At 56.9% G+C, this 25,690-nt stretch overlaps 11 protein-coding genes across 11 annotated transcripts; 5 read left to right on the top strand and 6 right to left on the bottom strand.

The window, feature by feature from the left end:
• Positions 1-954: 954 nt before the first annotated feature.
• Positions 955-2,780, top strand: ISF_07858 (hypothetical protein; the record flags this gene model as incomplete). The annotated part of the gene is made up of 2 exons (XM_018851461.1): positions 955-1,083; positions 1,140-2,780. The coding sequence occupies 2 exons, from the start codon at positions 955-957 to the stop codon at positions 2,778-2,780; spliced, it is 1,770 nt and encodes a 589-aa protein (XP_018701477.1).
• Positions 2,781-3,246: 466 nt separating this feature from the next.
• Positions 3,247-4,928, bottom strand: ISF_07857 (Major facilitator superfamily domain, general substrate transporter; the record flags this gene model as incomplete). Its single annotated transcript, XM_018851460.1, has 4 exons — positions 3,247-3,417; positions 3,484-3,872; positions 3,942-4,665; positions 4,731-4,928. The coding sequence occupies 4 exons, from the start codon at positions 4,926-4,928 to the stop codon at positions 3,247-3,249; spliced, it is 1,482 nt and encodes a 493-aa protein (XP_018701476.1).
• A 733-nt stretch (positions 4,929-5,661) lies between these two features.
• On the top strand, positions 5,662-7,389 carry ISF_07856 (DUF1446 domain protein; the record flags this gene model as incomplete). The annotated part of the gene is made up of 1 exon (XM_018851459.1): positions 5,662-7,389. One exon carries the CDS (start codon positions 5,662-5,664, stop codon positions 7,387-7,389), a length of 1,728 nt encoding a protein of 575 aa, XP_018701475.1.
• Positions 7,390-7,700: 311 nt separating this feature from the next.
• On the bottom strand, positions 7,701-9,899 carry ISF_07855 (Transcription factor; the record flags this gene model as incomplete). Its single annotated transcript, XM_018851458.1, has 1 exon — positions 7,701-9,899. One exon carries the CDS (start codon positions 9,897-9,899, stop codon positions 7,701-7,703), a length of 2,199 nt encoding a protein of 732 aa, XP_018701474.1.
• Positions 9,900-10,552: 653 nt separating this feature from the next.
• On the top strand, positions 10,553-11,352 carry ISF_07854 (ThiJ/PfpI; the record flags this gene model as incomplete). The annotated part of the gene is made up of 3 exons (XM_018851457.1): positions 10,553-10,617; positions 10,690-10,819; positions 10,894-11,352. The coding sequence occupies 3 exons, from the start codon at positions 10,553-10,555 to the stop codon at positions 11,350-11,352; spliced, it is 654 nt and encodes a 217-aa protein (XP_018701473.1).
• Positions 11,353-11,544: 192 nt separating this feature from the next.
• On the bottom strand, positions 11,545-13,924 carry ISF_07853 (ferric-chelate reductase; the record flags this gene model as incomplete). The annotated part of the gene is made up of 3 exons (XM_018851456.1): positions 11,545-12,952; positions 13,000-13,305; positions 13,425-13,924. 3 exons carry the CDS (start codon positions 13,922-13,924, stop codon positions 11,545-11,547), a joined length of 2,214 nt encoding a protein of 737 aa, XP_018701472.1.
• An 873-nt stretch (positions 13,925-14,797) lies between these two features.
• ISF_07852 (hypothetical protein) lies at positions 14,798-16,110 on the top strand (the record flags this gene model as incomplete). The annotated part of the gene is made up of 2 exons (XM_018851455.1): positions 14,798-15,364; positions 15,412-16,110. 2 exons carry the CDS (start codon positions 14,798-14,800, stop codon positions 16,108-16,110), a joined length of 1,266 nt encoding a protein of 421 aa, XP_018701471.1.
• A 78-nt stretch (positions 16,111-16,188) lies between these two features.
• ISF_07851 (hypothetical protein) lies at positions 16,189-16,624 on the bottom strand (the record flags this gene model as incomplete). Its single annotated transcript, XM_018851454.1, has 3 exons — positions 16,189-16,212; positions 16,278-16,345; positions 16,432-16,624. 3 exons carry the CDS (start codon positions 16,622-16,624, stop codon positions 16,189-16,191), a joined length of 285 nt encoding a protein of 94 aa, XP_018701470.1.
• A 748-nt stretch (positions 16,625-17,372) lies between these two features.
• ISF_07850 (hypothetical protein) lies at positions 17,373-18,622 on the bottom strand (the record flags this gene model as incomplete). The annotated part of the gene is made up of 5 exons (XM_018851453.1): positions 17,373-17,422; positions 17,483-17,542; positions 17,614-17,929; positions 17,991-18,392; positions 18,446-18,622. 5 exons carry the CDS (start codon positions 18,620-18,622, stop codon positions 17,373-17,375), a joined length of 1,005 nt encoding a protein of 334 aa, XP_018701469.1.
• Positions 18,623-18,692: 70 nt separating this feature from the next.
• ISF_07849 (Ankyrin repeat-containing domain protein) lies at positions 18,693-19,370 on the bottom strand (the record flags this gene model as incomplete). The annotated part of the gene is made up of 1 exon (XM_018851452.1): positions 18,693-19,370. One exon carries the CDS (start codon positions 19,368-19,370, stop codon positions 18,693-18,695), a length of 678 nt encoding a protein of 225 aa, XP_018701468.1.
• Positions 19,371-20,553: 1,183 nt separating this feature from the next.
• On the top strand, positions 20,554-25,398 carry ISF_07848 (Ankyrin repeat-containing domain protein; the record flags this gene model as incomplete). The annotated part of the gene is made up of 2 exons (XM_018851451.1): positions 20,554-22,831; positions 23,285-25,398. 2 exons carry the CDS (start codon positions 20,554-20,556, stop codon positions 25,396-25,398), a joined length of 4,392 nt encoding a protein of 1,463 aa, XP_018701467.1.
• Between the last annotated feature and the right edge of the window lie 292 nt (positions 25,399-25,690).

The raw sequence follows: 25,690 nt of genomic DNA, 5'->3' as shown, positions 1-25,690 counted from the left end.
AAACCGCACAGCAAGAAGAAAAAAAAAAGAAAAAGAACGAAAAAAGACGATTTGCTTCTCGCTATACAAGCGAGGCTATACCCTACCCCATTTACTGATTTATAAACTTATTAATCTATTAGTAAATGATATCCAAAGCCAAGGGAAGGCTGTGACGATGGGGCCGGGGGGTTAACTAGGGAAGGTGCAAGTGCCGGTCGAGGCGGTGCTTGCAAAGATAGTAAGAGCAGCTCAACTTAAGAGACTCATTTATTTCGTTTATTTTAGTCTCTTCCTTCGAACATGATGTACAAAATGCTACACAATACAGATTCTGGAGTTATCACATGGACGGTTTTCTGGAGAGGATGCTCCGCAGCAGCCGAGTCCGTCACTCCGAAGCCAACGGACGTCACTTGTCCAAGACCCATGACCTCTATCGGCATCGCGATATTTGCATAAAAGTACTCTGCCATCCTTGTAGGGCCGAATCACCCACGGCTTTCCGACTATGGAACAAGGTACAAATTAAGCTTCCACCCGTCGACCGCCAAGCCGAGCCAAGACAAGAGGCACCTGCCCAAAGGAGCAGGTCGCCTCACAGACACAGGGAAAATGGCTTCTGGAAAGACAAAGGAATATCTGGGCGCCTAGAACGCCAAGATGTTCCATCCGGGTACGGTTGGAGGAGGCATAGTCGGAGGAGACATACAGCTTGAGGACATGCCGGATTGCGACACGGCCCGGGCGCAACGCTCAGCGCCGCGACGAATACGATGGCATCATTTATCACGTTTGTTCTCTTGGGCTTATACTTTAAGCCGGAGCTTGGCTTCACTACTTATAGCCCCGTCAGCCCTGATTCCGAGCTGAAGTTCTTCCTCGCCTCATCCACCTCCCAGCCCTCCAGCTCTCGATAAGCCAAGAACGCAGCTTCTCTTGTCAGGAACTACCACCTACAAGAACGTCTTCATCATGGTTCGCTTCACTACAGCAGCCATTCTCGGCTCCGCCATGGCAGGACTTGCCAGCGCAGCCGGTGCCGGCTCCAAGGAGGAGTACGCGTCCGGCGCCGTCCACGCCGCCAACATGGCTCGCAAGATGGTAAGCTTCCATGATCGAGTTGGACAGCGGCCAGCACTAACAGAAGTTGTTTATAGGAGCACTGGAAGCAGGAAGAGGAGGCAGGCCTCATGAACAGCGCTCTGTACCCCGAGCTTGGCTACACCCCCTGCGTAAATGGCTTCGCCGAGGCCAGACCCGGCGACTCCAACCACACCTTCCGGTGCCGAAATGTGAGAACCCCCGGCTCACCTCCTGTGACATCGTCACAAGACACGCAAAAGACCATCTCTGACTCGCGCTTCCAGATCGACCTGTACCACTTCCTCTCTCACGAGGCGCTCGGCAGCCCGGGCGGCCGTGGTTCCTCCTCCTGGGGCTGGACCTCGGCCGACGGCCGCGAGTTCGTCGTCATCGGGCAGTACGACGGCGCGGCCTTCGCCGAGATTACCAAGGAAGGCAAGCTGAGCTACCTGGGCCGCCTGCCGCACAACTCCCTCCCCTCGCAGTGGCGCGAGATCCGCGTTGTCCGCGACCTCGTCGTCATCGGCTCCGAGGCGTTTGGCCATGGCGTGCAGTTCTTGGACATGAAGAAGCTGCTCGACCTCGATCCAGCCACCCCCAAGACCTTCTCCAAGGCCGACCTCACCGGCTTCTGGAACGGGCTGCCGGTAGGCCGCACGCACAACGTTGTCGTTAACGAGGAGCTCAACTATGCCGTGGCCGTGGGCGCGGTCGGCGGCGACGCGAACCGCCTGGACCGCCGCAACCTTCCGTGCGCCGGTGGACTCATGTTCATGGACATTAGCGACCCGAGCAACATCACCAGTCCGGGATGTGCCGCCGGTGACGGCTACGTGCACGACGCACAGTGCCTCGTGTACCGCGGGCCGGACGCTCGTTACCACGGCCGCGACATCTGCTACGGCTACAACGAGGACACGCTGACCATCTACGACGTGACCAACAAGGTCGGCAACGTGACCAACATCATCTCGATCAGCAGCTTCCCCGGCGCCTCGTACGTCCACCAGGGCGCCGTCAACAACGCCACCTGGCAGGAGTACCTCTTCCTCGACGACGAGCTCGACGAGCGCGACGCCAAGGTCGGCCCCATGGCGCGCGGCCTGCCGACCACGCACATCTTCGACATCCGCGACCTCGAGAAGCCCGTCTACACCGGCCACTACGCCGCCAAGACGCGCGGCATCGACCACAACCAGTACATCTACGGCAGCCACCTGTACCAGTCCAACTACGGCAACGGCCTGCACGTGCTGGACGTGTCCAGCGTGACGGCGGACCCCTCGGGCGCGGGCATCTGCGAGGCCGGCTTCTTCGACATCCACCCGGCCGACGACGAGCAGGCGGGCGGCGGCCACGTCAGCTTCAGCGGCACCTGGTCGTCGTACGCGGGCTTCAAGTCGGGCTTCATCCTGGTGCACACCATCGAGCGCGGCACCTTTGTCGTCAAGATGACCTCCAAGGCGTGCGAGAAGGCCGCTTCGTGCAGCGCCGACAACTGCATGCGTGCCCTGCGCGCCTCCCACATCCCCGGCCGGCTGGAGGAGAGCCAGGCGTTCTGCTGGAAGTACACCAGACGCCTCAACAAGGACAAGGCCGTGCTGCCGACGTATGCGTCCGAGGCCTGTGGCGGTGCTGACCGCGATCCGGTCGCGCGGGTCAGCAGCGCCTGCGCCTGCATACCGACCCAGCCGGTCCCCGAGAGGAATGCCTGAGTGTGAGTGGTGTGAGTAGTCTGGGAGGATGTCGGTGATTACACGAGGATGGGGATAACCAGAACTAGAAACGTAGCGTTCATTCAGACTCACGGCCAATCAAGTCGCAAATCAAGTTGAAAAAAATATTTCCGGTTTGCAAGTGATGACCACTTTTCTGTTTACAAATGAATGCTGGATGGGGAACCGTAAGTACCCGTCCTCGCTCTCATCGTGTTGGCCGCGGTGATGCAAGCCCGGAGAATTATGACGGGCTACCTCTCCCAGCCTGCCAAGACTTGAGCCCCGGCCACCTTCTCCTTGTAGACGAGGGCCTTGATAAGGATGAGTAATGGACGAGTGAGGGTTGAAGAGGAAATGAATGTGGAGGCCGAAGCGTCGTCGCCAAGGACTGCCAAGATTGCGGGGGGTGTTCCACGATGGGAAAAATGCGATTGCGAGAAAATGCGATTGGAAGAAATGCAGGCTAGTAAGCGTAGAAGAGGACGGCCTCGGAGTCTCTCTGACGGATTCTTCTGTTCTCCCTCACCAGCATCCACCGCATCAGCCACGCGCCGGCCGCGCAGGCCACGCAAAACGCTGCCGAGCTGGCCATCGGGATCACGTAGCGCGGCGCGTCCGACGTCGGCCACAGGTACTGCAAACATGGTCAGCGAGCCAACCAACAGCGAGCGAGCGAGCGAGGATTTTGCCCGAAACTCACCGGTGTCCAGATGAAGCTCACGCTCGCGCTCATGTTGACCACCGCCAGCGCGGCCGCCTTCTTCTCGCGCGTCTGCCCGCACGTGCTGCCGACCCAGCCGAGCAGGATCGAGTTGACGCCGTACGTGCCGATCGTGAAGACGCACATGGCAAAGTAGCGCGCCCCCAGGTTCGTCGTCGCGCAGGCCAGCACGAAGCCCAGCACGGCGACGGCCTTGGAGGCGGTGATGTGCCCGGTGCGCTCGTTGAGGCGACCCGAGGACCGCGCCCACGCGACGGAGAGGATGCCGGCGATGAGGTACGGCGGGCAGGTGAGCAGCAGCGTCATCTTGGGCGAGAAGCCGAGCGTGTTGACGATGGTCGGGAAGAAGTTTTTAAACCCGTTGGTTGCTTTCACACCGTCAGTCTCCGTTGCTCCTTTTCTGCTTCTCACCATGATCAACAAAGGGAAGTCCATACCGAGGTGCATGTGCTGCATGTAGATGAACACCCACACGCGTGGATCGACCATGGCCTCCCGCAGACCGGTCCACGGGCTCGTGACTTCCTGATGCCCGCCCACCGTATCACGCGCGATGCGGTCGTGCGCGAGCTTCCGCTCCTCCGGCGACAGCCAGCGCGTGTTCCGCGGCTCGTCCGGCAGCGTGTAGCACGCGGCCGCCGCGACGACAAACGTCACCGCGCCCTGCAGGACGAACAGCCAGCGCCAGCCCGCGAGCCCCGCGACGCCATCCAGCCCATCAAAGACGCCCGCCGCGATGAGCCCCGCGAACGCCGTCGCCAGGATGTTGCCCGAGTACAGGACACTGATGCGCGTGGCCAGCTCCTTGCGCGTATAGAAGATGCTCAGCATGTACAGCGCGCCGGGGTAGTACGGCGCCTCGACGACCCCGAGGAAGAAGCGCGTGAGCGCGAGGCCGACGTACGACTTGGCCAGCGCCGTGAGACAGCTGACGACGGCCCAGGCCATCATGAAGCCGCCCATGTACCACGACGGCCGGACCCGCGTGAGTACCATGTTGCTGGGCACCTGCCCGAGGATGTACCCGACGAACAGCACCGAGACGCACGTCGAGTACTGCACGCTGGACAGGCCGAGGTCCGCTTCGAGATGGTTCAGACGGGCTACGGCGATGGCATTTCGGTCGAGATAGTTCAGCCAGTACATCAGCCAGAGCGTCGGCTGGCAGCGCCTAATCAGCACGGCGTCCGGGTAAAAGACGTGTCGAAGTAGTGGGTGCAACCTACCATGATCCACATGTCCAACTTCCTGACCAGCCGGATCTCTGCCGGGTCCGTCTTCGCCGCGGCGCCGGAGTAATCTACCGCAGCTGGGCTTTCCTTGAGGTCAATGCCTTCCGCATGGACGGCCTGCTGCTTCTCAATGTCTGGGAGTTGTGCCTCACCCATCGCCGAGGAGGACGCAGGCGCCTTTGAGTCTGCCATCACTGAGTATGATGAGTCTATCGTATCTATGAGTGAAATAATTAGACAAGTGTGAGGAGACGTTTCAAGAGGAGCTGGTAGACGCTCTGCCTTTTATCTCTTCATATCCAGCACCTTTCCCCGGACTGACTCGAGGTGGAAACCTGGGGTACAATCATTGTGGCTTGCCACCATCCCACCCCACAATCCCCAGGTTTTGTTCCAAACCGTTGAGGGTCTGAGGCGTTGTAGTTCCTGCTGCTCAATCGTTCCATTTGTCCATGCTGGTGGATCACCAAAGATAAGGACAAATGAAGCAGCTCGGCAGTGCGGCGCCGTTTCCCGCTGCTTGGGTGTCCGGAATCCGGCCGAGGGTTAACTCGACTCAAGAACAGTGTCGGACTCGCGGCATTCGGCGCCGCATGCCGCGCCGGCGCCGCTTTCCATGTCGATCTTTTCCTTTGCGGGGAGTTTCTGGCGTCTGGATCGCATCACCGTCCATTGCGCGATACGTATCGTCTTCACCATGGCAGTCTCGGCGCTGAGCTAGACATGCCGGTAATTGGCTTGTGGAAACCCTCGCCTGGCTTTAGGTATCTGTATACTTGTTTCATGCTGGCTCCTCCCGGCAGCCGTCGGGAGATGCGGCAAAAGTCCCGGTCCACAGTCCGTAGGTAGATATTTGCCGTCAAGTTCCCTCAACGCAACTTCCTTTCTGTAATCATCGTGCATCTTTGTCTACGCCCCAAGCACCATGTTAGAGAAACCAGCACTGAGAGTCGGCAACGTCTCCGGCGCGACGGGCGACCACCCGCACGCCATGGCCCGCATGGTGCGCTCCGGGAACGTCCAGGTCATCACCGGCGACTGGCTCTCTGAGATGAACATTGCCTGGAACGCCATCACCCGGCGCGATGTCGACTCAGAACTCGGCTACGAGCAGGGATTCTTCGACCAGCTCGAGGCCTGTCTGGACGACATCATGACCCGCGAAATTCGAGTCGTTGTCAACGCCGGGGCCCTCAACACCGCTTCGTTGTTCCGCAAGGTCAAGACGCTGTGTAGGGATAGGGGATATTCCCCCTCCATCGTCGCCGCCGTCTTTGGGGATGATGTTACAGAGCTTCTCGGTCAAGATGACCCCGCGAACCGTGTGCCCAACCGCCTGTCCTTTCCGCACCTCGACCATTCGGAGCTGACGCTTGACAGCTGGGGCTTTACTCCCTTGACCGGGAACGCATACATAGGCTGCTGGGGGATAGCAGCCGCTCTGCGATCTGGTGCGAGAATCGTTCTCTGTGGACGGTGCACCGATGCCTCCCCTGTCATGGGTGCTGCTGCATGGTACTACGGATGGCAGGTGGAGCAGTACGACGAACTCGCCGGGTCATTGCTTGCTGCCCATCTGATAGAATGCGGGCCGTACGTCGTGGGGGCCAATTTTTCAGGCTTCAAAGAGTTCCTACCGGACTTGGTTGATCTGGCTTTTCCGATTGCTGAGATCGAGCGGGACGGCTCATGCGTCATCACCAAAACATCCGAAGGCGGCGGCCGCGTCACGCGACATACTGTCACTGCCCAGCTCCTGTATGAGCTCCAGGGTCACCTGTATCTCAACCCAGATGTCGTGGCCAATCTCCAACATGTGCGAATCGAAGAAGACGGGCGAAATGCCTCTCGGGCGCAGGTAGAAGACCGGGTCCGCGTCTACAACGCCAGGGGCCTCCCTCCACCTCCAACCACCAAGGTCATGTTTACCGCCGAGGGCGGCTATCAAGCGGAGGCCATGTTTTACATCAACGGCCTAGACGTCCAGGAAAAGGTCGCGATGATGAAAAATCAGCTCCGACACTTCTTCAGGGACAGCAACTTCAGTCGCCTCAGCATCGAGCAGTATGGCAGCCAGGTTCCCAATCCGCCTTCTCAGCAGGCAGGAACCGCCATGCTCCGCGTCTTTGCTCAGGCGCGCAAGCTTTCTGACATTGCGGCGCTCAAGTTCAAGGTCCCCATCTACGCCGTCAGGATGCAGAGCTATCCGGGCTACCACATGTCCCTGGACTTCCGGACCATGGACCCTAAGCCGTACATGGAGATGTTCCCCGCCTTGATGCCGCAGAGTGCCATTAGGCATCGTGTCGAGCTCGGCTCAGGAGAGATTCTGTCGATTGAGCCGCCCTCCAAAACAGCCTTGTACCCGGTCCAGCGGCCCACCAGAGACACCAAAGGCCCAATCGACGTGTTGTCGCTGGGTGCAACAGACTTTGTGCCCCTCGGGAGCATTGTGCACGCACGCTCAGGAGACAAGGCTGACAACTCCAACGTCGGCTTCTTCGTGCGCCACGATGACGAATACGACTGGCTGCGGTCGGTGCTGACGACAACTCGACTCAAGCAGCTCTTTGGAGATGACTGGTTCAAGAGCAATCCGGACAGGCGCGTGGAGCGCGTCGAGTTTCCAGGAATCAACGCTGTTCACTTGTAAGTAGGGGAATACATGCCGCCACATCCAGTCCAGGCAAGCTAACCTCAGCAGCCGCATCTTGGATAATCTGAATGGGGGCATTGCATCTTCAGACCGAATCGATGGCCTTGGAAAGGGCATTGCGGAGTATTTGAGAAGCCGACACATTAATGTGCCACGTGTATTTTTAGACAGGGGGCGTATTTGAACGATAGACACCCTGTCATCTTCTCGATAAGGTAATAACTATAAATGTTTACCATCACCGGCATGCCTGAAAACTAGGAGCAGAGCTGCCATCCACCGTAATTTGCCAATCCAAACGTTGAGCTCTAGAATTCCTGCCCGGGGGCATTGGCCAGATCTACCAGCCAATCCTGGGACAGTTGCACTATTGCGTCGCTGTGATACTGGTCGTAGCATATGTTCTGCAAATCTCCAAAACAGTCCCGGAGCGTGCTGTCCACCGACATGTTGAAAAGCCCTGTCATTGTAGACTCCTCGGACACATGCTCTGCCGTGCCCGGCTGGGAGAATGCGCTGGGAGGTTCACCATGGCTTCTTGTCCGCGTGAAACTGAGTTGCTGCGTCGACGTGGCGTTGGCCATTTGCGACTCGACGACATCAGCAACAACCGCATCGCTGAGCTTGTCGAAGACTTCGGAGCAGTTTCTGGCTACCGCCCACCTCTCCGATACGGCAACCAGCACCTTGGAGCAGGCTCGAGTCGTATTTACAACCTGACCAATGGTGGGGTTGGCGCTCAGATTCGCTCTGGGTGCGTTGTCGTTCTGCTGCCGATTCTGGGAGTGCTGGAGGTGGTTGCGGAGCGCGTAGATGTACGAAAGACCGGCGATGAACACTGAATGCAGAGTGACCCAAGAGTAGTTGATCCGACCAGTCCTGTGGAGGTCTGCATAGAGCAGTAAGGCGGTCTGGGAGGAATCATGCACATGTTGTAGCGCGGCACTGTTCCGGGAGGTGTCGCAAAGGCAGGGTGATGGGCGGAACAGCATCAGCATCCCGTTGTGGTACAGCAGATCGTACCATTCCTGACAACGGAAGCTCGATCCTTCAGATGGAGATGGAGATTCCGTCCCCATGTGGCCGAGGGGAATCATCGAGGTGCCACGATGCCACTCCAGGAGTTCCGTGGCAAGCTCGTCCCTGGTGGCCTCGTAGTCCTGCGCAGGAGCCCTAATGGTGGTCGTTGTTCGGTGTAGTGCATTCAGGATCTTTCCACAGATGAGTCTGTATCGGACTATGTGAACGAAGATGGAAGTCGTGAGCTGATGATCTGATATGACAACAGAAGGTGCACTCTGGGGACTGGATGCCTCGACTTGGGGAAGTTCCGCATCTACATCATCCAACTGGATGGCCATAGGTCTCCCAAGGACAAGACTAGCCGTGCGGTCCATGGCAACGACGCTCCAGAAGCAGCGTCGCTTGATGTCCGATTCCTTGATTCGGGCCTCTTCTTCGGGGTCTGTGGCCGGGGCAGCATCTGTAGACACCACATACGTCGACGCCTTGTGTAAACCGAGCTCAAAGCACATCCTGGCGGCAACACCGACGAGGTGCCAGACGCTAGCCGTATTATCGTGTGAGGGAGTGCCCATGCGATATTGGCACACCAGCAGGAGCGCTTGAAGAGCTGGTATGCCTCCTGGAGAGAGCACCTCCCCTAGATTAACTGCGGCGCGGTTGTAGGAGCTCTCGGCGTCCCACATGCCGCTCCAGTTAAGCTTGGACACCTGGGAAGTTCCAATGGCCAGCGTCATATTGACAATGAATGCGTCTCTCGGCCTGCACGTGTTGCCATTTTGCTCCTCCTCGCTGGAGTACACATTTTCAAAGGCGCGCCATAGTGTTGTTGGGTCCAGAAAAGGATACTGCATCCTATTTTGGTTGCAATATGCAGAGAGGATTTGGGTAGCGAGGCTCTTTGGTGGCAACGCCGAGGTGATCGTCATTTGACCTCTTTGAGCCGAGACTACATTGGAGGCATGTCCACTCTGGGGCAGCGATGTCGAAGGCTGCCCTTGGGGCTGAAGGAGGTTGGCGAGGAACAGCCCGCTCGTGGAGCCAACAAAGTTGCGGGCTCCGCCGGCGCTGAGAGAAAGATGGATGACCTGGTTCGCAACCTCGTGATGCCCAGTAGTCGTTTCGGGATCTGGCTGGCTCTGGTGAAGCCCAAAGTTGACGATGGAAGCCGTCGATGTGGGAGGGCGACCCCTTGCCGAGGAGGGCTGGGCGGGCGAAGACGCCAGTTCATCGGGGCGCAACTCCGCGTGCGTTTTCTGCACACTGTCTAGGCGGGCATTCAGCGAGTCGTTTTCTTGTTGAAGTTGGCGAAGGCGCTGCTCTAGCCTCTCGACATCGTGGCGCCGAAGCTGGATCTGGTGTTCTCTCGGTGCGTACTCGCACTCAGCACTGACCCGAGCGCAAACGCCGCATGAGGGCCTTGTCCTATCGCACCGCACCTTGCGATAGTGGCAGCGCTGACACGCTCCTGTTCGATTAGCCATGGGAATTATCGTAGTAACATTTTAAGTTATGAGAAAAAGCACAATGCAAGAGCATTCTGTTTTACGGAGTGGCTGAGATGGTTGATGGTGAAAGAGGAAGGAGGCTGCCGCTACCGCGACAGCTCGGATACCGTGCTTATGTAAGGCGTATCGACGGAAGGCGAGTATGTGCCGTATTTTCTCACTTGTATATAGAAAAGCCTTTTTTTTTTGTCTTTTTTGGGGGGGATCTATTTTATTCAGGGCTCTATCACAATATTCTTTCTTTGTCATGTACATCATATTAACAAGCCGAGCGTCGGGCCTAGTTTCAACATGATACATTAGAGCCGATGTGCCGAGGAGCCGCTGCTGAAATCCTTACCATTGGCAATGGCTCCTTGGGTCATCGGAACGGAGGAAGCCGGCGAGCTGCTCGATTTCCTCATCTGACGACGCACTGTTCTGGCCGCGTAGTGATTTATTTCCCCGAGCCAATCGCAGCCGAGTCAGCCTGCATACCTGTGCATCTTAGATCCGGTGCTGCTCGGATCTGAGCACTGTGAGCCTGTGTATAAGAGAGCACCGTTCAACGCCAGCAATCCCTCCCAAATCAATCAAAAAAAACTCCAAAGAAATTCAGCAACTCTTTTCAAATCTCACAACTTGCAAAAATGTCCGAATTCAACCTCTCCAACCCCAACCGCACCATCCACGTCGGCGTCATCCTCATGAACAGGTCCGCCCCTCTCTAACCTCCCTCCCCGGGCTCCACCCACCTCTCCGCTAACGCCGGGCACTTACACGGCAGCGTCACCGAGGCGCTCGACGTCGCTCCCGTCGACCTTCTCCACGGCGTCAGTCAGCGGTTCATCGAGGACATGCCCACGCTCATCCCCGAGCCGTTCAAGACCCAGGGCCTGCCCATCGACTTCCACTGGGTCTCCGAGAACGGACCCTCCGACCTCCGGCGCCTCAGCAGCGGCCTGAAAACACTACCACTAATACAGCGTAGGACTCGTTTGCTAAGTGCCCCCCGCTGGACATTGTCCTTGTCGGCGCGCACCACATCGACTACCGCCTCTCCGACGCGGAGCTCGCCTTCGTGCGCAAGTCCTACGACGCGTGCACCGCGTTCATGACCGTCTGCGGCGGCATCCAGGTGGCCGTCCAGGCGGGACTCGTCGACGGCAAGACGGTCACCGGCCCGCGGTTCATGCTGTCGGAGTTGCGCGCCGCCGCGCCGGACGCCACGGCTTGGGTGGAGAAGCGGTTTGTCAGTGACGGGAAGCTGTGGACGAGCGGCGCGCTGCACAACGGGCTGGACATGATGGCCGCGTTCATGCGGCACACGTGGCCGGGCAAGGAGGGGGGCATGCCCAGCTTGGTGGACTTTGGCCTGGTGTTGGGCAGTGGCCTGAACAGGGACATTGACTACAAGGACGAGCCGCTGCTGGAGATGCCGGTGGCGTAGGTGCACGATATGCCCTCTGACATGCTGACGCGCGAGCTTCTGTAGCATTCGGTGGAAAATGTTCATAAATGCCAATATCAATGTATTGCTCGTATGTGTGTATATGTAGGTGTCAATTCTATACAGTGCTGAATGCTGACCAGTCCATGTAGAATCCCAAAATGCCAGTTCTATGTACCGAATGTAATCCCGCTACCAAGCAAAATGCTCTTCAAAATAGTGTATGCTAAACGGGGAATGCTCCAACGCATCCACCACTGCCTTTCTCGCGTCATCCGCCATGCCGGCCGGGCCGCACGCCACGACGGCAAGGCTCTCGATGCCCTGCTCTGCGATCTTGTACCGCACGATGCCGTGCACGTCCGGCCGCCCAAAGTTCTCCTCCACGCGGGTGGAAACCCCTTGCAACACGTCGTGGCCGCGGGGCAGGCCATGGAGGTTGACAGACACGCGCTCGCCATTATTCTCAAGAACTTCTTTCATGTCGTTGCGCAAGATGTCTCTGGCAAATGCTGGCTCGCGCACCGCCCAGTGAATGTCTACATATGGCGGATCCGGGGCCTTCCCGGTAAGGAGGTCGATGTATGAAAGGGGCAGAACAATACCGCTGCCTCCGACAATGAACACAATATGGCTAAATCGCTCCAGCGGCATCTTGTGTCCGTACGGGCCGTCGACCAGTACGCGTACTGCCGATGCTTCCTGTTTTTCTGCAGCCAAATGTTTGAGCCGCTCCGTGAAGCTGTCGTAGGGACGGATGAGGAACGTCATAACATCAACATTCGACGCAACTTTGCCTTCCGTTTCATCCACGTCTTGTGCATCAGCAGAGTTCTCAATCAGCCGCGCCTCTTCAGCCTGTTCAGATTGTCCAGACTGTTCGGCTTGGACATAACCAGGACGAACCGTCGCCACTGTGAACGGATGGCTCTCCCAGCTGCGCGCCACATCGAGGATAGACAAGTAGTAGAATGTCCCCGGGTGGACTTTGTATATCTTCTGTTCGGTGGGTACGAGCAGTCGCACAATGTTGGACGATGCATCGTAAGTCACAGAGGCTCGCGTTGACCACGACTTGGGCTTGAACGCCAACACACGAGCGAGGCGCAAGGCTCTGTCCAGGAGCCATAACACGACGGCGGTCCAGAATGGGCCGTCGTACGAGCCGTCGAAGATGGACACATGGCCCAGCATGGTGGCCAAAATTATGACGGACATGATGATATGCAGGATGAGGAACAGCTCATACTTTTGCCGCCGCATCCAATAAACGGAGCACGCGAGCAGCAAGCACATGACCACGGTCGCAATCTCCCCCGCACACCACCACCATCTTGTCCAGTACGCGGCAAAGGAGGACCAGCCTCCGTGTCGGAGGATCAAGACAGTGTAGCCGACTGAGTGCACGACAGCCTGAGCGGTCGAGATGCGTGCCACCCAGCGGTGAAAGTTGTTGTAGGTGCCAAAGTCCCAGCCCGTCAACCACAGGGCTACGTTGTTGCGCATCCCAAAAAGCCATATGGCGGGGAAGTTGGCATACGAGACGATACCTGTGCGGTCCGAGACGTAACGGAAAATCTGCTGCTCTTTGCTCGGGAAGCTAGCCGGGGTTAGCAGGTGCCACTGGTCGGCGGATTGCGCACGTACTAGAGATTTACAGCCGTCAGACGATAGCCGTGGACGCAGAAGAAAATGTTGATGACGGCGAACGCTGCCAGGGTGAGGGTCTGGATGCGCGGCGGTATCGTACACCACCAGATGCTCTGTGCGCAGCGATGACCAAAGGTCGCGGGGAGGAGCACCTTGCGCCGCAGCCATCGTGTCGCAGAACCATACAGTCCGGTGACGGAGGTATGCGGGATTTTGGGGCTCAGCTTGTAGGCGATGGCCGTGAAGAGTCGGTATCCGGCACCAAAGGCGACGACAAGGACCCAGAACCAGACGACGGCATATCTGCGGCTTTTGTTAGCAACGTCACTACCATTAACCGGGCAGCGGGGGCTTGCCCATAATTCGTATGATAAAATTTAATATATTTGTACGCATCCTAGTAGCTCGTTAGCCGCCGTTACTCATCGCAGTCGAGGAAGCGACGCACCAAAGTCGTGTACCAGGCGGCAAAATGGGCGCTTGCCGGAATCAGCAGCCGATCAACCTTGTCACCCGGGGCAAACGTGTCGTTCCGATAGATGCGGTCCATCTCGTCAATCTGCTCCCTGGTGTAGCCGGCGACTATGTCCATCGACGGAATGCTGACGCCCTCCTGCGCGAGACATGTCTCACGCAGCTCTCCGTAGGCGATATCGCGGGCCTCGGGCAGGCAGTAGAGCCCGAGGCAGATGAACGTCGACCTCAGCTCCAGGCGGCTCGAGCAGGCCCTGAGCCCTGAGCGCGTGCCTTCAGCGACGTCGCCGAACGGGACGCGCCACAGACTGTTCTTGCAGGACTGCATGCACAGCGGGCCGTCGTCGGCCCACGGTGAGGAGCTGTCGGTGCCGGTGACAGTGGGCGCGGCGGCGGCGACAGGGCGTCCCAGCAGGCTGAGGAATGCGAAAGCCGAGACGCCTCTCATCTTGCCATGCTGGTGTGGCGCTGCGAGTTTCGGGGTTTGTGTCTCGCAGTGGTGTGATGGAAATGAATGGTGAAGGAATGAGGCTTGCGGGTGAGAGATTAAGTTATCAATCAGATAACGAACGGATGAGTTGGATCAAGGTGGGTCTGTCCTGAAGACGAGTGCCCATGACTGGACATGTGACGGAAAATCTTACAGCTGAATTCTGGAAATATTTTTGATAATATTTATGGGACTCGGAGCTTTTGAGAATAAAAACTGAAATTTTCCAAGCGTCGATTTCACCTTGGCGCAGGTTCGAGGCTGGATATGCTCTCCCAAGCCCCTGGAGAGTAGGAAGGGGGAAGGAATGGCGAAAACAAATGAGGGTACCCCCAAATCTTTCAGACAGTACATAATAAAGAATCTTGCCATGAATTCTGTGTAACGCTGAGAGTCATGCAAGTCTGCAAGTTGGTAGTGCCCCGTTGCCTGACAGCGGATAAAGCCACAGTCAGCCACAACCTGCGGTAACTTACCTGATTAGCCTCGTATTCAACACTGTTCCTCCCCCTCCTTCACCAAAATCTGCAGTCTCAGTCTCTAGCGTCAACTTGGAATTCGGATCCATGGGCATGGCCACATTCAGCGTCTTTCGTTATTGTCCAACTATTCATGGGACAAGATTGGGCCACTTCCACCGTCAGGCAGTTTAATGTCAAATCATCGCAATTTCCCTGCAACTCTACCAACTACTGCCTCGCGTTGGCGATGATTGCGGCTAGCGTCAATGGTCAGCTCAGCCGTGCGGCCCGGCTGTTTGTATAAGCGACGTCAGCCTTGAAACTTCATTAGAATGAAATAATGATCAATATCAGATGAGACATTCCCGAGATGTCAGACGTGAACAAGGCAAAGAAGCCTTCAGTCCCCGGCACGGCTGTCGCAGAGGTGGACGTTAGCGGCGAGCGCTTCCTCGCCGCCGCCGCCCGTCGCCAGCAGATCCTCGACACCATCAACGAGACGCAGCACGCCAAGGCCGCCCTGTACCAGACCCGTCAGGACCTCTTCGCACTTGGCGACGAGTATGGCAACCTGTCGACGACGGCGGAGAAGATGAAGGAGGCCACGGCGCGGGAGAAGAAGGAGTGGATGAAACTCAAGAGCAGCAAGCTCCGGAAGCTGTTCCACCCCGCCACGCACACCGCCGAGCTGAAGAAGGAGGAGGACGAGTACTACGAGGCGTACGAGTGGCAGCTGCGCGCCGAGGCCGCGGCCAAGGAGATTGGTAAACAGTCGGCGGCTCTGGGGAAGAAGAAGGACGAACTGCTCAAGCAGGCCGAGCTGCACCGGGAGGCGCAAGTCCAGTTGCTGGACCTCTACGAGGAGTTGTTCGATGGGCCGACACCCAATTACCCAGAAGAAGATAAAATGGAAGCCAACTGCAATGCGCTGCAAGAGGTACGTGACATCTCGCCCTCAACATACAGCTTGTCTAACAGTCAAAGGTCCTTGATTCCGTACAAGGAAAGATTACGCATACATACAACGTGTGCGAGGTTCTCGGCCCTACCCGTGCCGCGCTCAACGCGGCCCTTAAACTCGCCCGCACCTCTGAAGACACGATGCTGTCCAACATCGGCGGCATGACCGCCAATCTCGTCGGCGACATGGTCAAGCCCGAGCACGCCCGTCCCGCCAGCGACGGCCCTCCCCGCCTGATCACGTACGACGCCACCGGCGGCACTCTCGAGCGGATCCGGAGACTCCTCGCCGCTGCGGACCAGAGCATGGCTGCTGCGCAGCGCCTCGACCCAACCGTTATGGCACATGTGCTGCCGCGGATCGACCCGAGTAACCGCGCTCGCATCACCGGAAGGGTGGACTGCCTGCTGAACGCGCCGCTGACGGACATCATCTTCTACCAGGAGATCGCCGAGGCCGGAGAGGCGCTGGAGACGGTGGCTAGGGTCGTGGCAGAGGAGGCGGACGGGTGGGATGCGAGGCTGGAGGCACTGAGGCAGGAGAGAAGGCCGCTGGAGGAGGAGTTGAGGAGGTGCAGGGAGGACCTGTATGAGCTGAGGACGAAGCTGTTCGATGATGCGACGAGCCCGCCACCGCAGTACTCGATGAGGCGAGCAAGGGATGAAGAAATGGGCGACGAAGTATTCTTGCAGGTATCATGGCAAGGTCGGATGGTGGAATAGGCGTTGTCAATTTGCCAATACGTTGATTGTTGCTAATTAAGACCGCATACTGTTCCGCCAGCGAAAGCCTTACCGAAGCTAAATCTTGACGCAGCGGCCACCCTAAGCAGCGTGATGAGACTGGTTAGAAGCAGGACTGAAATTGGAAGTCGTCTTGTTTCACTTACCCCGTTGCAGCACGCGGGCACCTTGCGCTGCCCAGCGCAATCGCCTTCCCAGTCGCCCTCTCCGGAGTCTTTTTTGTCGGTGTTAGCGCAAGGAGAAGAAAAACAGAGTACATGGTTGATGTGAAACATGTAAAAGGACGGGAGAAATACGTACGGCCATTGTAGTTCTTCCCGTAGCCGCCAATGATGACAGCTGCGCAGCACGAGGGCTTGTTCATGTTGGTGCCGACCGGGCAGATGGGCCCGCCGCGGCCGCGGGCGACCAAGTCGGCAGGCGGGACAATGACGCCGGCGAGAACGGCGGAGATGACGCCGGAGCAGAGGCAAGCGATGCTGAGGAACTTCATGGCTGCTGGTTTCGAGGGTTGCGTGACAAGGGTCGAGAGTTGAAGATGGGTATGATGGTACTAGATCAGGTTAACAGATTGGTCGAGGAGAGGGAAGCGTGCCCTCTTTATACTCTACGCTGGAAAACTTGAACGGCCACGTGTAGGTTGGGAAGAGTGGCAATGACTATCGACTCCGGCTCGTGAGCTTGGTGATTGGCTCCGCGGCGGTCTCGTACCTTGGAAGTTCTAGGCCATACGCGTGGCGAACAACATCTCCTACAAACTCATGAGTTTAGTTGCGACCACTACTAAATGGCCAAATCCACTATCCGCATCATAAAGAACGCAGTAAAAACAGAGTAGGCTTTTAGATATTAGTATTTTATCGGTTCTCGTAAGCTTTAATGTTAGCTTTTGTAGTCTAGATGGGGATGGGTCAGTGGTGCTTACTAAAGTTTAAAATAAAATAAAATAAAATAAATAAGGAAATAAGGGAGGGGGAAAAAGTAAGAACTCACAAGCGAATAATTTTAATTCCAGAGTATTCTATTAACGGTGAAGCCAAGCCAGCCGAATTGTGTCGTCGTCCGCTGGCAGGGTGATAGCGGAGCAAGAAGGGTAACAAAGACGTGACATATAGAGCACTAAACATCACAAAAGCAAGGGACAGGACCACAGATTTCTTTCTAAATAAATGCTTTAGTAGCTAACTAGGGCGTCAAAAATTACCCATAAGAAAGGTAAAGCTTAATTGATTAGTTGAATTCTACATTTGGGGCATAAGTGCAGGCGCAGGTGCTACTTCTCTGTTGAGATCTGTCAGCAAAGCGAGAACCGTACAGACTAAACAGCAAGATTTGGGTGGTAGGGACTTACACGAGGTAGGGCAGCATTGGTATGGTTCATATGCCGCGTGAGTGTTGGCACCCAGCCCAACTACAAGGAAATAGTACGGTCAGCCTGAAATATGGTGGGTGTTGCGGCAGAACGCAAAGAGCCATGCTTACTGTAGAAACAACGGTCGCCATCAGCCTGGTGGTTGCCGGTGCGCGAAGTCATCTCGGCGGGCACGGCGAGGACGCTTGCGACACAGGAGGCGACGACCAAGAACTGCATCTTGGCTAGTTGGGGGATATCTTGGGAAGATTCGGGGTTGAGTGTGAAGAGGGACTGATTGCTGAATATGGCGTTGAGGGGGTGCCCAGAGTAGGTAGTAGAATCGAGGCAAAGAGCCAGGACTTCATGACCTTTTATACACAGCCCTCCTGTTCCGGACTGGCAAGGGATGGCCGTCCCAAAGGAGCAGGGGAAGGGCTTGATTGCCTGCGGACATTGCCTGCGAGGCTAAACCAGCTGAATCATGGTGGCTGTTGTTCTTGCATACGATGACCGCCTGCTGTCTCTCGGCGGGAACGATCGTGACGTCACGATAAAGGGCCGATACCATTGAATCGCTGACCCTGCCAGGCATCGACGCTGGGTCGAGGCTGAGGCTGTATCTGAACGAGCCAATTTGCAGCAGGTCACGCACGCTCTGCTCCAAATTTACAAGCTGCGAACCGATCATGTTCTCCAAATCCTCTTTAAGCAACAGGTTGATCGAATCCATGTGGCGATTATCGATTGATCGGTAGGCGTTCAGAAAGGCGCGTGCGTCGGCGACTTGCTTCTCCAGTTCGCCCCCATAGAGGGCGAATCTCTCGGCGAGTTTTGCGATTCGATGCATCAGCTGCGGAATTCGGCCCTCAGTATTCAACTGGGAAGCACGCTTAACGAAGTCAGTCACCTTTGCCACATTCACTCACGTATGCAGGGAAGGGTTTCCCATTAGTGACGTACAACATCGGTCAGTTGAATGCCGGCCTGGCGGACTGCAGATGCCCATGCCTCTACCACCTTGCGCATGAACTGCAATTCAAACTCACCTTGTCGTAGGGCATCAAGAGATTCACCATGTCCATGTTTTTCCTCTGCAGTGCGGCTAGCAAAGCTGTCAATCCTTCGACATCTCGCCATATCGGATTTACCTGCGGCTGGCTGAGCAGATAGCGTACTGTGTCAAGGTGACCGTTGTCAGCGGCAGCAATCAGCCGCGTTCTGCCCTGGCTTTGGTTGGCGTCGTAAGGGCCACGCTGGCAATAAGCTCGACAACCTCGTGGTGACCTGCCTGGGCGGCGAGAAACAATGGCGTCCGCCCTTTCTCATCGCGCGAGGTCGCATGTACCGTCTGATGAAGAAGAAGGAGCCTGACCACAGCCGTGTTGCCCTTTTCCGCAGCTATATATAAGGGCAGTTTCCAGGATGAACCCCCCCAGCCTGTGGTGCTATTCTCGAGGATTATTCTCACGACTTCCTCGTGACCCTTCTCCGCAGCCATACATAAGGCTGTCTTACCCTTGTAGTTCGGGTGGCCGCCGCCGCCGAGTGCTGTAACCAACGAGTTGACCACCTCAACCTGCCCCCTTCGTCTTGCAGCCCAGTGGAGCGGCGTCATGAGGATTTTCCAATTCTTGTTGTCTCTTTCAGGGTCCGCGCCACGCTCAAGCAAGTACTTTGCCACATGACTGTGGCCGTGCTCACAGGCAATCGACAATGCGGTCCGCGGGTATCTGCCGTCGGTCGTCTTGTCTACCTCAAAGCCATCTATCTCTGCAAACTCTTGAACAGTTGCAAGGTCGCCGAGCTTTGCGGCAACAAAAATATCTCGAGGATCTTCGCTCGTGGCGTCGGTGGCCGGGGCAGCTTGTGCTTCCTCATCAGTCATATCGGGCGAGACAGGTTGGGGGGAGGATCATGACTGAAGGGGTTTGTTCGGGGAGAGTGGGCGGTTCTTATTGTCTTCTCCTCTGCGACATACATATGCGGGGAGGGTGGGATATTATTCATGCCAAGTGAAGCTGGAGCCGTAGATTTCAACAGCTCAGTCTGGCTTGGGCCGAAATCACTCACATCCATCCCCAGCATGCAGAGGCAAGCGCATCTTTTAATGAGCAACCACCAGAGCTGTTGGTAAATGGGGAAGTGGCTTGCGGAGGTCAGACGACCACGTTAAATTACATGCGCCAAAAGCCTGGCCTATGTCGTAGCTAGGACGAACCGATACAAAGCTGCAGAGGACTACTTCGTAGTAATAAATCCCTACGGCCGGCATCTGCTACGGTTAGGTTAATACGGATGGGCGACGACGGGATGCCGCTGTCATTGGGGTACCCGCCGAATCCGCGATAGCGTTAGACTTGAGCGTGAGCTTATATCCGTAGTTCCACAAGAATTACCTCTTGATGGTAGAATTTTGTGACACCTGGGGGGGGGGGACATCGGCCAATCTCACCGCTACTGGACATGGCGAGCTTTAAACGAGTCTCATCCCTAACCCTGATGGTATCCTGGACATGAATGTTTCTCTCTGCCGCTCCATGCTGCAACCTCGTAGCCGGCTGCATATTGCAGGGCCGCTTGTACTATTAGTTATCTACAGAGGTAGTTATACTTTTTGTTGAACTTGGGCAGACAAGTGACACAGCGCTTTCATTGGCCAAGACCGAGGGGGGCCCACTTCTACTGTTGGAGGCGCCGAGGGTTCAAACGGCTATGGAAGCGCCCAACACATCAACAAAGCTTGGGGTCGAATGCAGCAAGAGAACAGCGACATCATCAATTGTTCATATCCTATGATATTTCGAGCTAAATTGAATCAAGTCGAGCACCAATGGATCGACTCAAGTACTGGCCGCAGGGCCGCAGCTGGCCCGTTGGTGAGGCCTGCATGATGGCTTGCTTCAAGCTGAGCTATCCCTGGCCAGGCTCCTGCTGCAGGTCTGCCCACCCGGTCACCAATGAGCACTTGCAGTAAACCCCTCATTCTGGATACAGATGCAGGCGCTCTTTTGGAAGATAAGCATCGAAATCAGACATCACTTTCGTCGGTGCTCATGGGACGGGCTACCATGACAATGCGCTCGCCAGCCCGCCTCATCCTCCTGCTGTGCCTTGTCGCCACGCTCGCCCGTGCCGAGTGGTGGGACGACTTCTCCAACAACCTCGCCTCGGACCTAGCTCCCATCCTCGCTCTCTTCGGCGAGCAAGTGACCAAGCAGTTCCTGAGCGAGTCCACCACGCGACTCGACACCTTCATCTTCGCCATGGTGCCGCTGGGCATCCTCACCGCCGTCGTCTCCGCCGTGCGTGTCTGCGGCGGCCCCTCGCTGCGCGCCTTCGTCGGGCGCGCCCAGGAGGGCGCCGGTGTCGCCGAGGCCGAGCTGTGCTCGTCGACTAGCCGCGACGTCTGCGAACTGTACCACAGCGGCGCCGTCGTTCGCGTCTTTGGCCGCCCCAAGATTGCCGAGATTGTCCACGACCCCCGCGGCGCGAGCTTCTACGAGACCGAACGCCGGCCGGCCGAGGACGAGCACCCCGTCGCGGGCAAGGCCGGCCTCTACTCGTTCCGGGACTACATCGGGGGCCCTATGGCGAGGGACTCGGGCTGGTCGGAAAACGACCGGCCTGTCGGGGAGTCGCGCAAGGATAGATCTCTCGTACGCATGTGTAAATGGCTTCTTTCAAAGCTTCACATTCGTTACCCGGATGACGGTGACTACAACGGTGCCATGAACTTTGCCCCAAATCCTAATCTGTCTCTTAATTATGGAATCAAGAAGCATTCTCTCATTGTGTACTGGGGGGCGGCCGTTGTGGGATTCGTCCTCCAGGCCTCAGTTCTGTGGTTCGGCGCCCTCACTACCTACAGATGGCGCTGGAAGAAGAACGATGCCTATGCACCCGACTGGGCGTTTCCCATGATGGTCTTTGGGACGGTCCTGCAATGTGCTGGCATGTTCTGGTGCGCATACCTGATAGAGGCAAGCACGAAAGAGAGAGTCTTTCGTCGCCACCAAGAAACGGACCAGCCGTCCTCCTCGGCCATCTTTGTCGTGCAGCCTGGAAACCAAGTCATCGGTGACCAAACGTTCGACTCATTTTCCTACAACGACAGCGGGAACCGAATGAAGGAATACACCACCTCGTGGAAAGACCCTTTACAGCAGGCCGCCCCGGGGAAAGCGGCCGCGAGCGTCGCCGTCACCATGGTCGGCTTCATTCTGCAGTTTGTAAGTCTGCGGGCCATGCATTCGGCCGTGTCCGTTTTTCAGTTAGGCGCCATCTTGGCGATGAGCTTCCTCCGGTCGATGCTGCGTACGCGGAGGCTGGCGCGAGAACAGAACTTGCTGTTTAATTGCCCAGATATGGTGCAGGGCTATGAGCTAGATTGGCTGGCCCTGCGAATCAACGAAACCCAGGTGCCTATTCTGAAACCCACCAAGTCATTTCCAAGCGACACTGATAGCAGAGCATCACCGAGCCTCGCCCCCCAGAACCCTAACAGTCACTCCGTCCTCCAGATAGATTCCGTCAACGGCGATGGAACGCTGCGTGCCTGCGGCTTCACCTATGTGGGGGAGGATCATCTCTCTCCTGGCATTGGCAATGCAATGAAAGCCAGGCATGCAAAGTGGCTACAGGACACTGAGTGCCCCAAAGACTCCGCAACACCGCACTGCGGTGCGCGACAGTTTTATTATCGCGCAAGGCTAGCTCAACTGACGAGCGAGTCACCCGTGTCATCACAACTGTCTACTGCGTGGGGTGAGGATGTCGTGAGGACCCGATCGCAGGCACGTCTACTGAAGAATGCGATTGAAACAAGCGCCGCCATCATCTTTTCTCGCGCCAACATAAAGCCCGACTGGAAGACCGCACAAATTTTCACTTGGCCGTTCAGCACTCGTCCCTGGTCCTCAGGCTCCGTAGAAGCCTTGTACGGGTCTCAGATACACTTGACCGTCAAGAGATCTTGGCTAGTAGGAAACGAGACGTTCATACAAAGATCATGGGACGCAGGAAGCCAGCAGTCCACTTGGCATGTCGAGCAAGATGTCATGGAGGCCGTCATCGGTTTATACGCCTGGTCTCTACAATCTGACCCTGTGACCAAGGAGAATGACGGCTTCGGGAATACCGTGTCAAGGGCAGCAGCAGTGGGAACTGAACGTATCCTGGGGGTGTCGAACGAATTGAAGAACCTCAAGCCGATCAAAAAGGAGATGACGTTTTGGATAGAAGAATTTCCAGCGTTGACACGCGAAGTCTTTGCAAAGCCGCGGGGCGTCGGAGACGGCGTAAGAGAGGTTGACAAAGTCTCCTACAATCTGTGGGAAAGAGACGGCAGTAGTCTTCTGTTGAGGCCTGCGGCAAGAGCGAAGGACGGGTATTCCACCGCAGCGCGGCGAGTTCGGTTCTCTGGATGGCACAACACGCCATCGTTGACTTCCATTGCTGCTGCTGCTGCCACCTCACCACCTAATACTATTACTACTCCTACCTCGTCAGCCAACGTCGAGCCTCACCATCCTCATTCTTCACCTATCCCTCACAATCCTCACATGCCTACACCTCAGACCTCTCAACCGTCTGCGGCCGGAAACACCGAGGAAACAAGGCTTTTTGTGTTGACTACTCGTACAAAAACCTGCTCTCACGCTTCTTTCTGCGCTCACGAGGTTTACCATTCATTCATTAGTGCCATAACAGCCGCCATCGAATCTATCGGTGGTAAATTGACCACCTCATTTCGGAGAGAACGCTTGTTTCTCGATAACGACATACTGACTAAGCTAGTAGACTGCTTCGAAGATAGTGGGCTTGGATCAAGGCAGGACGGGTACTTGATCATCGTGTCCGCCCTTCGAAGTCGAGGCATACTTAATCTTCCGAGGGACAGTCTCTCGGATGTTATCAGTACTGCGGAGACCCATAGAAGAGCGGGGGGGTATGAAAAGGCGGAAGAGCTCTTGCAATGGGCCTGGAGCGCCAGCGATCACATGCAGAGCGACACCTCTGAGAAGCCTGTGCCCGCAGAGCGGGATGCCAGTGCTGACACGCCGGGCGACAATTTCCGGCGCCCTGCACGCGCAGAGCGGGACGCAATCATGTTGGAGCTCGGTGAGCTCTACCGGCTTGCTAAGGAGCCAGAATTTCGCCACAATGGCGTATCTTGGATGAACAGTACCAAAACAGACAGAGATCCCTGTATTTCCACTGCAGCATGCGAGATTGTTGACCGATACGTGGCGCTTGCAAGCAAGAAAGCGTGCGATACCGCGCCGTCATCTGAAGCTATAACTAAAGCGATATCGGACGGGGACAGATTACAGACCCTACTATTCCTCAGTCAAAAAGGCATACAGCTGCTGTCCTCGGACTCGGACCGTCGCACCGTGCTCTCGTGGGCAGCCCAACAAGGCTGGCCAGAGGTTGTCAAAGCCGCCCTAGAAATCGGCTCCAACGTCGACGCCGGGGACAAGATGGGTCGGACTGCGCTCAGCTATGCAACCAAACACGGGCATATTGAGATCATGGCAATCTTACTGAAGCATCAAGCATCACCTATCCTGGAGGACAACTCTGGGCGGTCCCCTGTGTCATATGCCGCCGCCACGGGCTCCGTTGCCGCACTCGAGACATTGATGAGCGACGGCAGAGTTACTGTCGAGACGAAAGACGCGAATGGGCGCTCCCCACTACACTTCGCAGCGGTAGAAGGCGCGACAGATGCGGTGAAATTATTGCTGAAAAGCGCGGGCAGGATGGTCGATGCAGCCACGAAAAAGGGTATCACACCCTTGCTGGCTGCTCTCATGCACGAACACCATGATACGGCCCAGGTTTTGGTCGACAACGGTGCAAAGTGGGACACCCCGATTGAGAAGTCCGGAGGGGAACTGGTTAGTTCTTGGATTTGGGCGGCGGATACTGGACACTGGATTTGTGCCGAGTATCTCTTGGCGCAGCTTAACTCTCGAGAAGCCATGGACAGCTCCGCTGCTGAGGTACTGAAAACCGCAATGTCCATCGAGCTGTGGCCCCCGAACCTCGGTGGGATGTCTCCGTCTGAGTTTGAGGAAGCTCTTCACCGAAGAAGCAAGAGTCTAGTAGAGAGAGGCGGCCTCATTCTCAGACAATTCGGCGCCAAGGGCGAGGAAGTCGTTGTAAAATCCGAATCGGTAGAATTGTTGATTGGCAGGAAACTATATGTCCACTGCTATCTGACCGAGGTTGTGGAGGGGAAGGCGACGGTCAGGCAATTGATGCTGTCAGACTCACAAATCAATATCCTTCCTCTAGTAGTCCGCCGCCTAGGACCTGGCTTTGGCGTTACGGAAGAAATGCTGAAAGCGGCTGCCGCTCTTCCGACAGATAAGGGGCTAGAAGTTTTGAAAATGCTTCTCGACTGGGCCGGGGACGACGTTGAAATTACCGAGTCGGTCGTCGATGTCGTAATGGGCAACCGCTGGTCGGCAGAGGCATACCTGAAGCTGCTCATGGAACGCAAGGGCCACGTGGTCCGCGTGTCGGATGCCAGCCTGCAGCGCCTGGCCGGCGACGGCGACGAGGACTTGCTGCGCGCCCTTCGGGACAAGGCGCGCCGGACAATCGCGCCCGAAGTGTGGCGGGTGGCGGCGCTGCGCAAGGCCACCGCGGCCGGCGACGCCGACGCGGCGCGGCGGCTGCTCGAGGAGGGGACGGACCCCAACGTCCCCTCGCGCATCGGCGAGACGCCCCTCCGCACCGCCGTCCGATATCGCCACGTGGAGCTGATCCGCCTGCTGCTGGAGTGGCCGGGCGTCCAGATCGACGAGCGGACGGCGCAGATCGACTGGTCGATCACCCTTCCCGCCTTGGAGCTGCAAAGAGCCCAACGTCTGGAAGCTCAGCGCCGCCCCGACAATGCCTGAGACCCCCGCCAGAGACCCGGCATAGTGCAAACGCCGATGGAGGAGGCAGAGCGCCCCCGGGGGTGACAAGGGGGGCCAGCCGTCACGGCTGGTACGGGTCAAAGAGATTGTCAAGGGAGACAACCAAAAGAATCCCTGATTTGGGAAGCCGTGGGTGTTCACCAGTTGACCATCGCTCTTGGAAAAGCAGGCCACAAAATGAAACCGGGGGCAAGTCGGTCGTCATTGGTTGCCAACTCGGGGGTGACACGGCTGCTGCGCAGCAATCAGGGTCGCCCGCATAAATATGTGG

This window comes from Cordyceps fumosorosea (genome assembly GCF_001636725.1).
Source record: "Cordyceps fumosorosea ARSEF 2679 chromosome Unknown scaffold_24, whole genome shotgun sequence".
Lineage (NCBI taxonomy): Eukaryota > Fungi > Ascomycota > Sordariomycetes > Hypocreales > Cordycipitaceae > Cordyceps > Cordyceps fumosorosea.
This window is presented reverse-complemented; position numbering and strand designations above follow the sequence as displayed.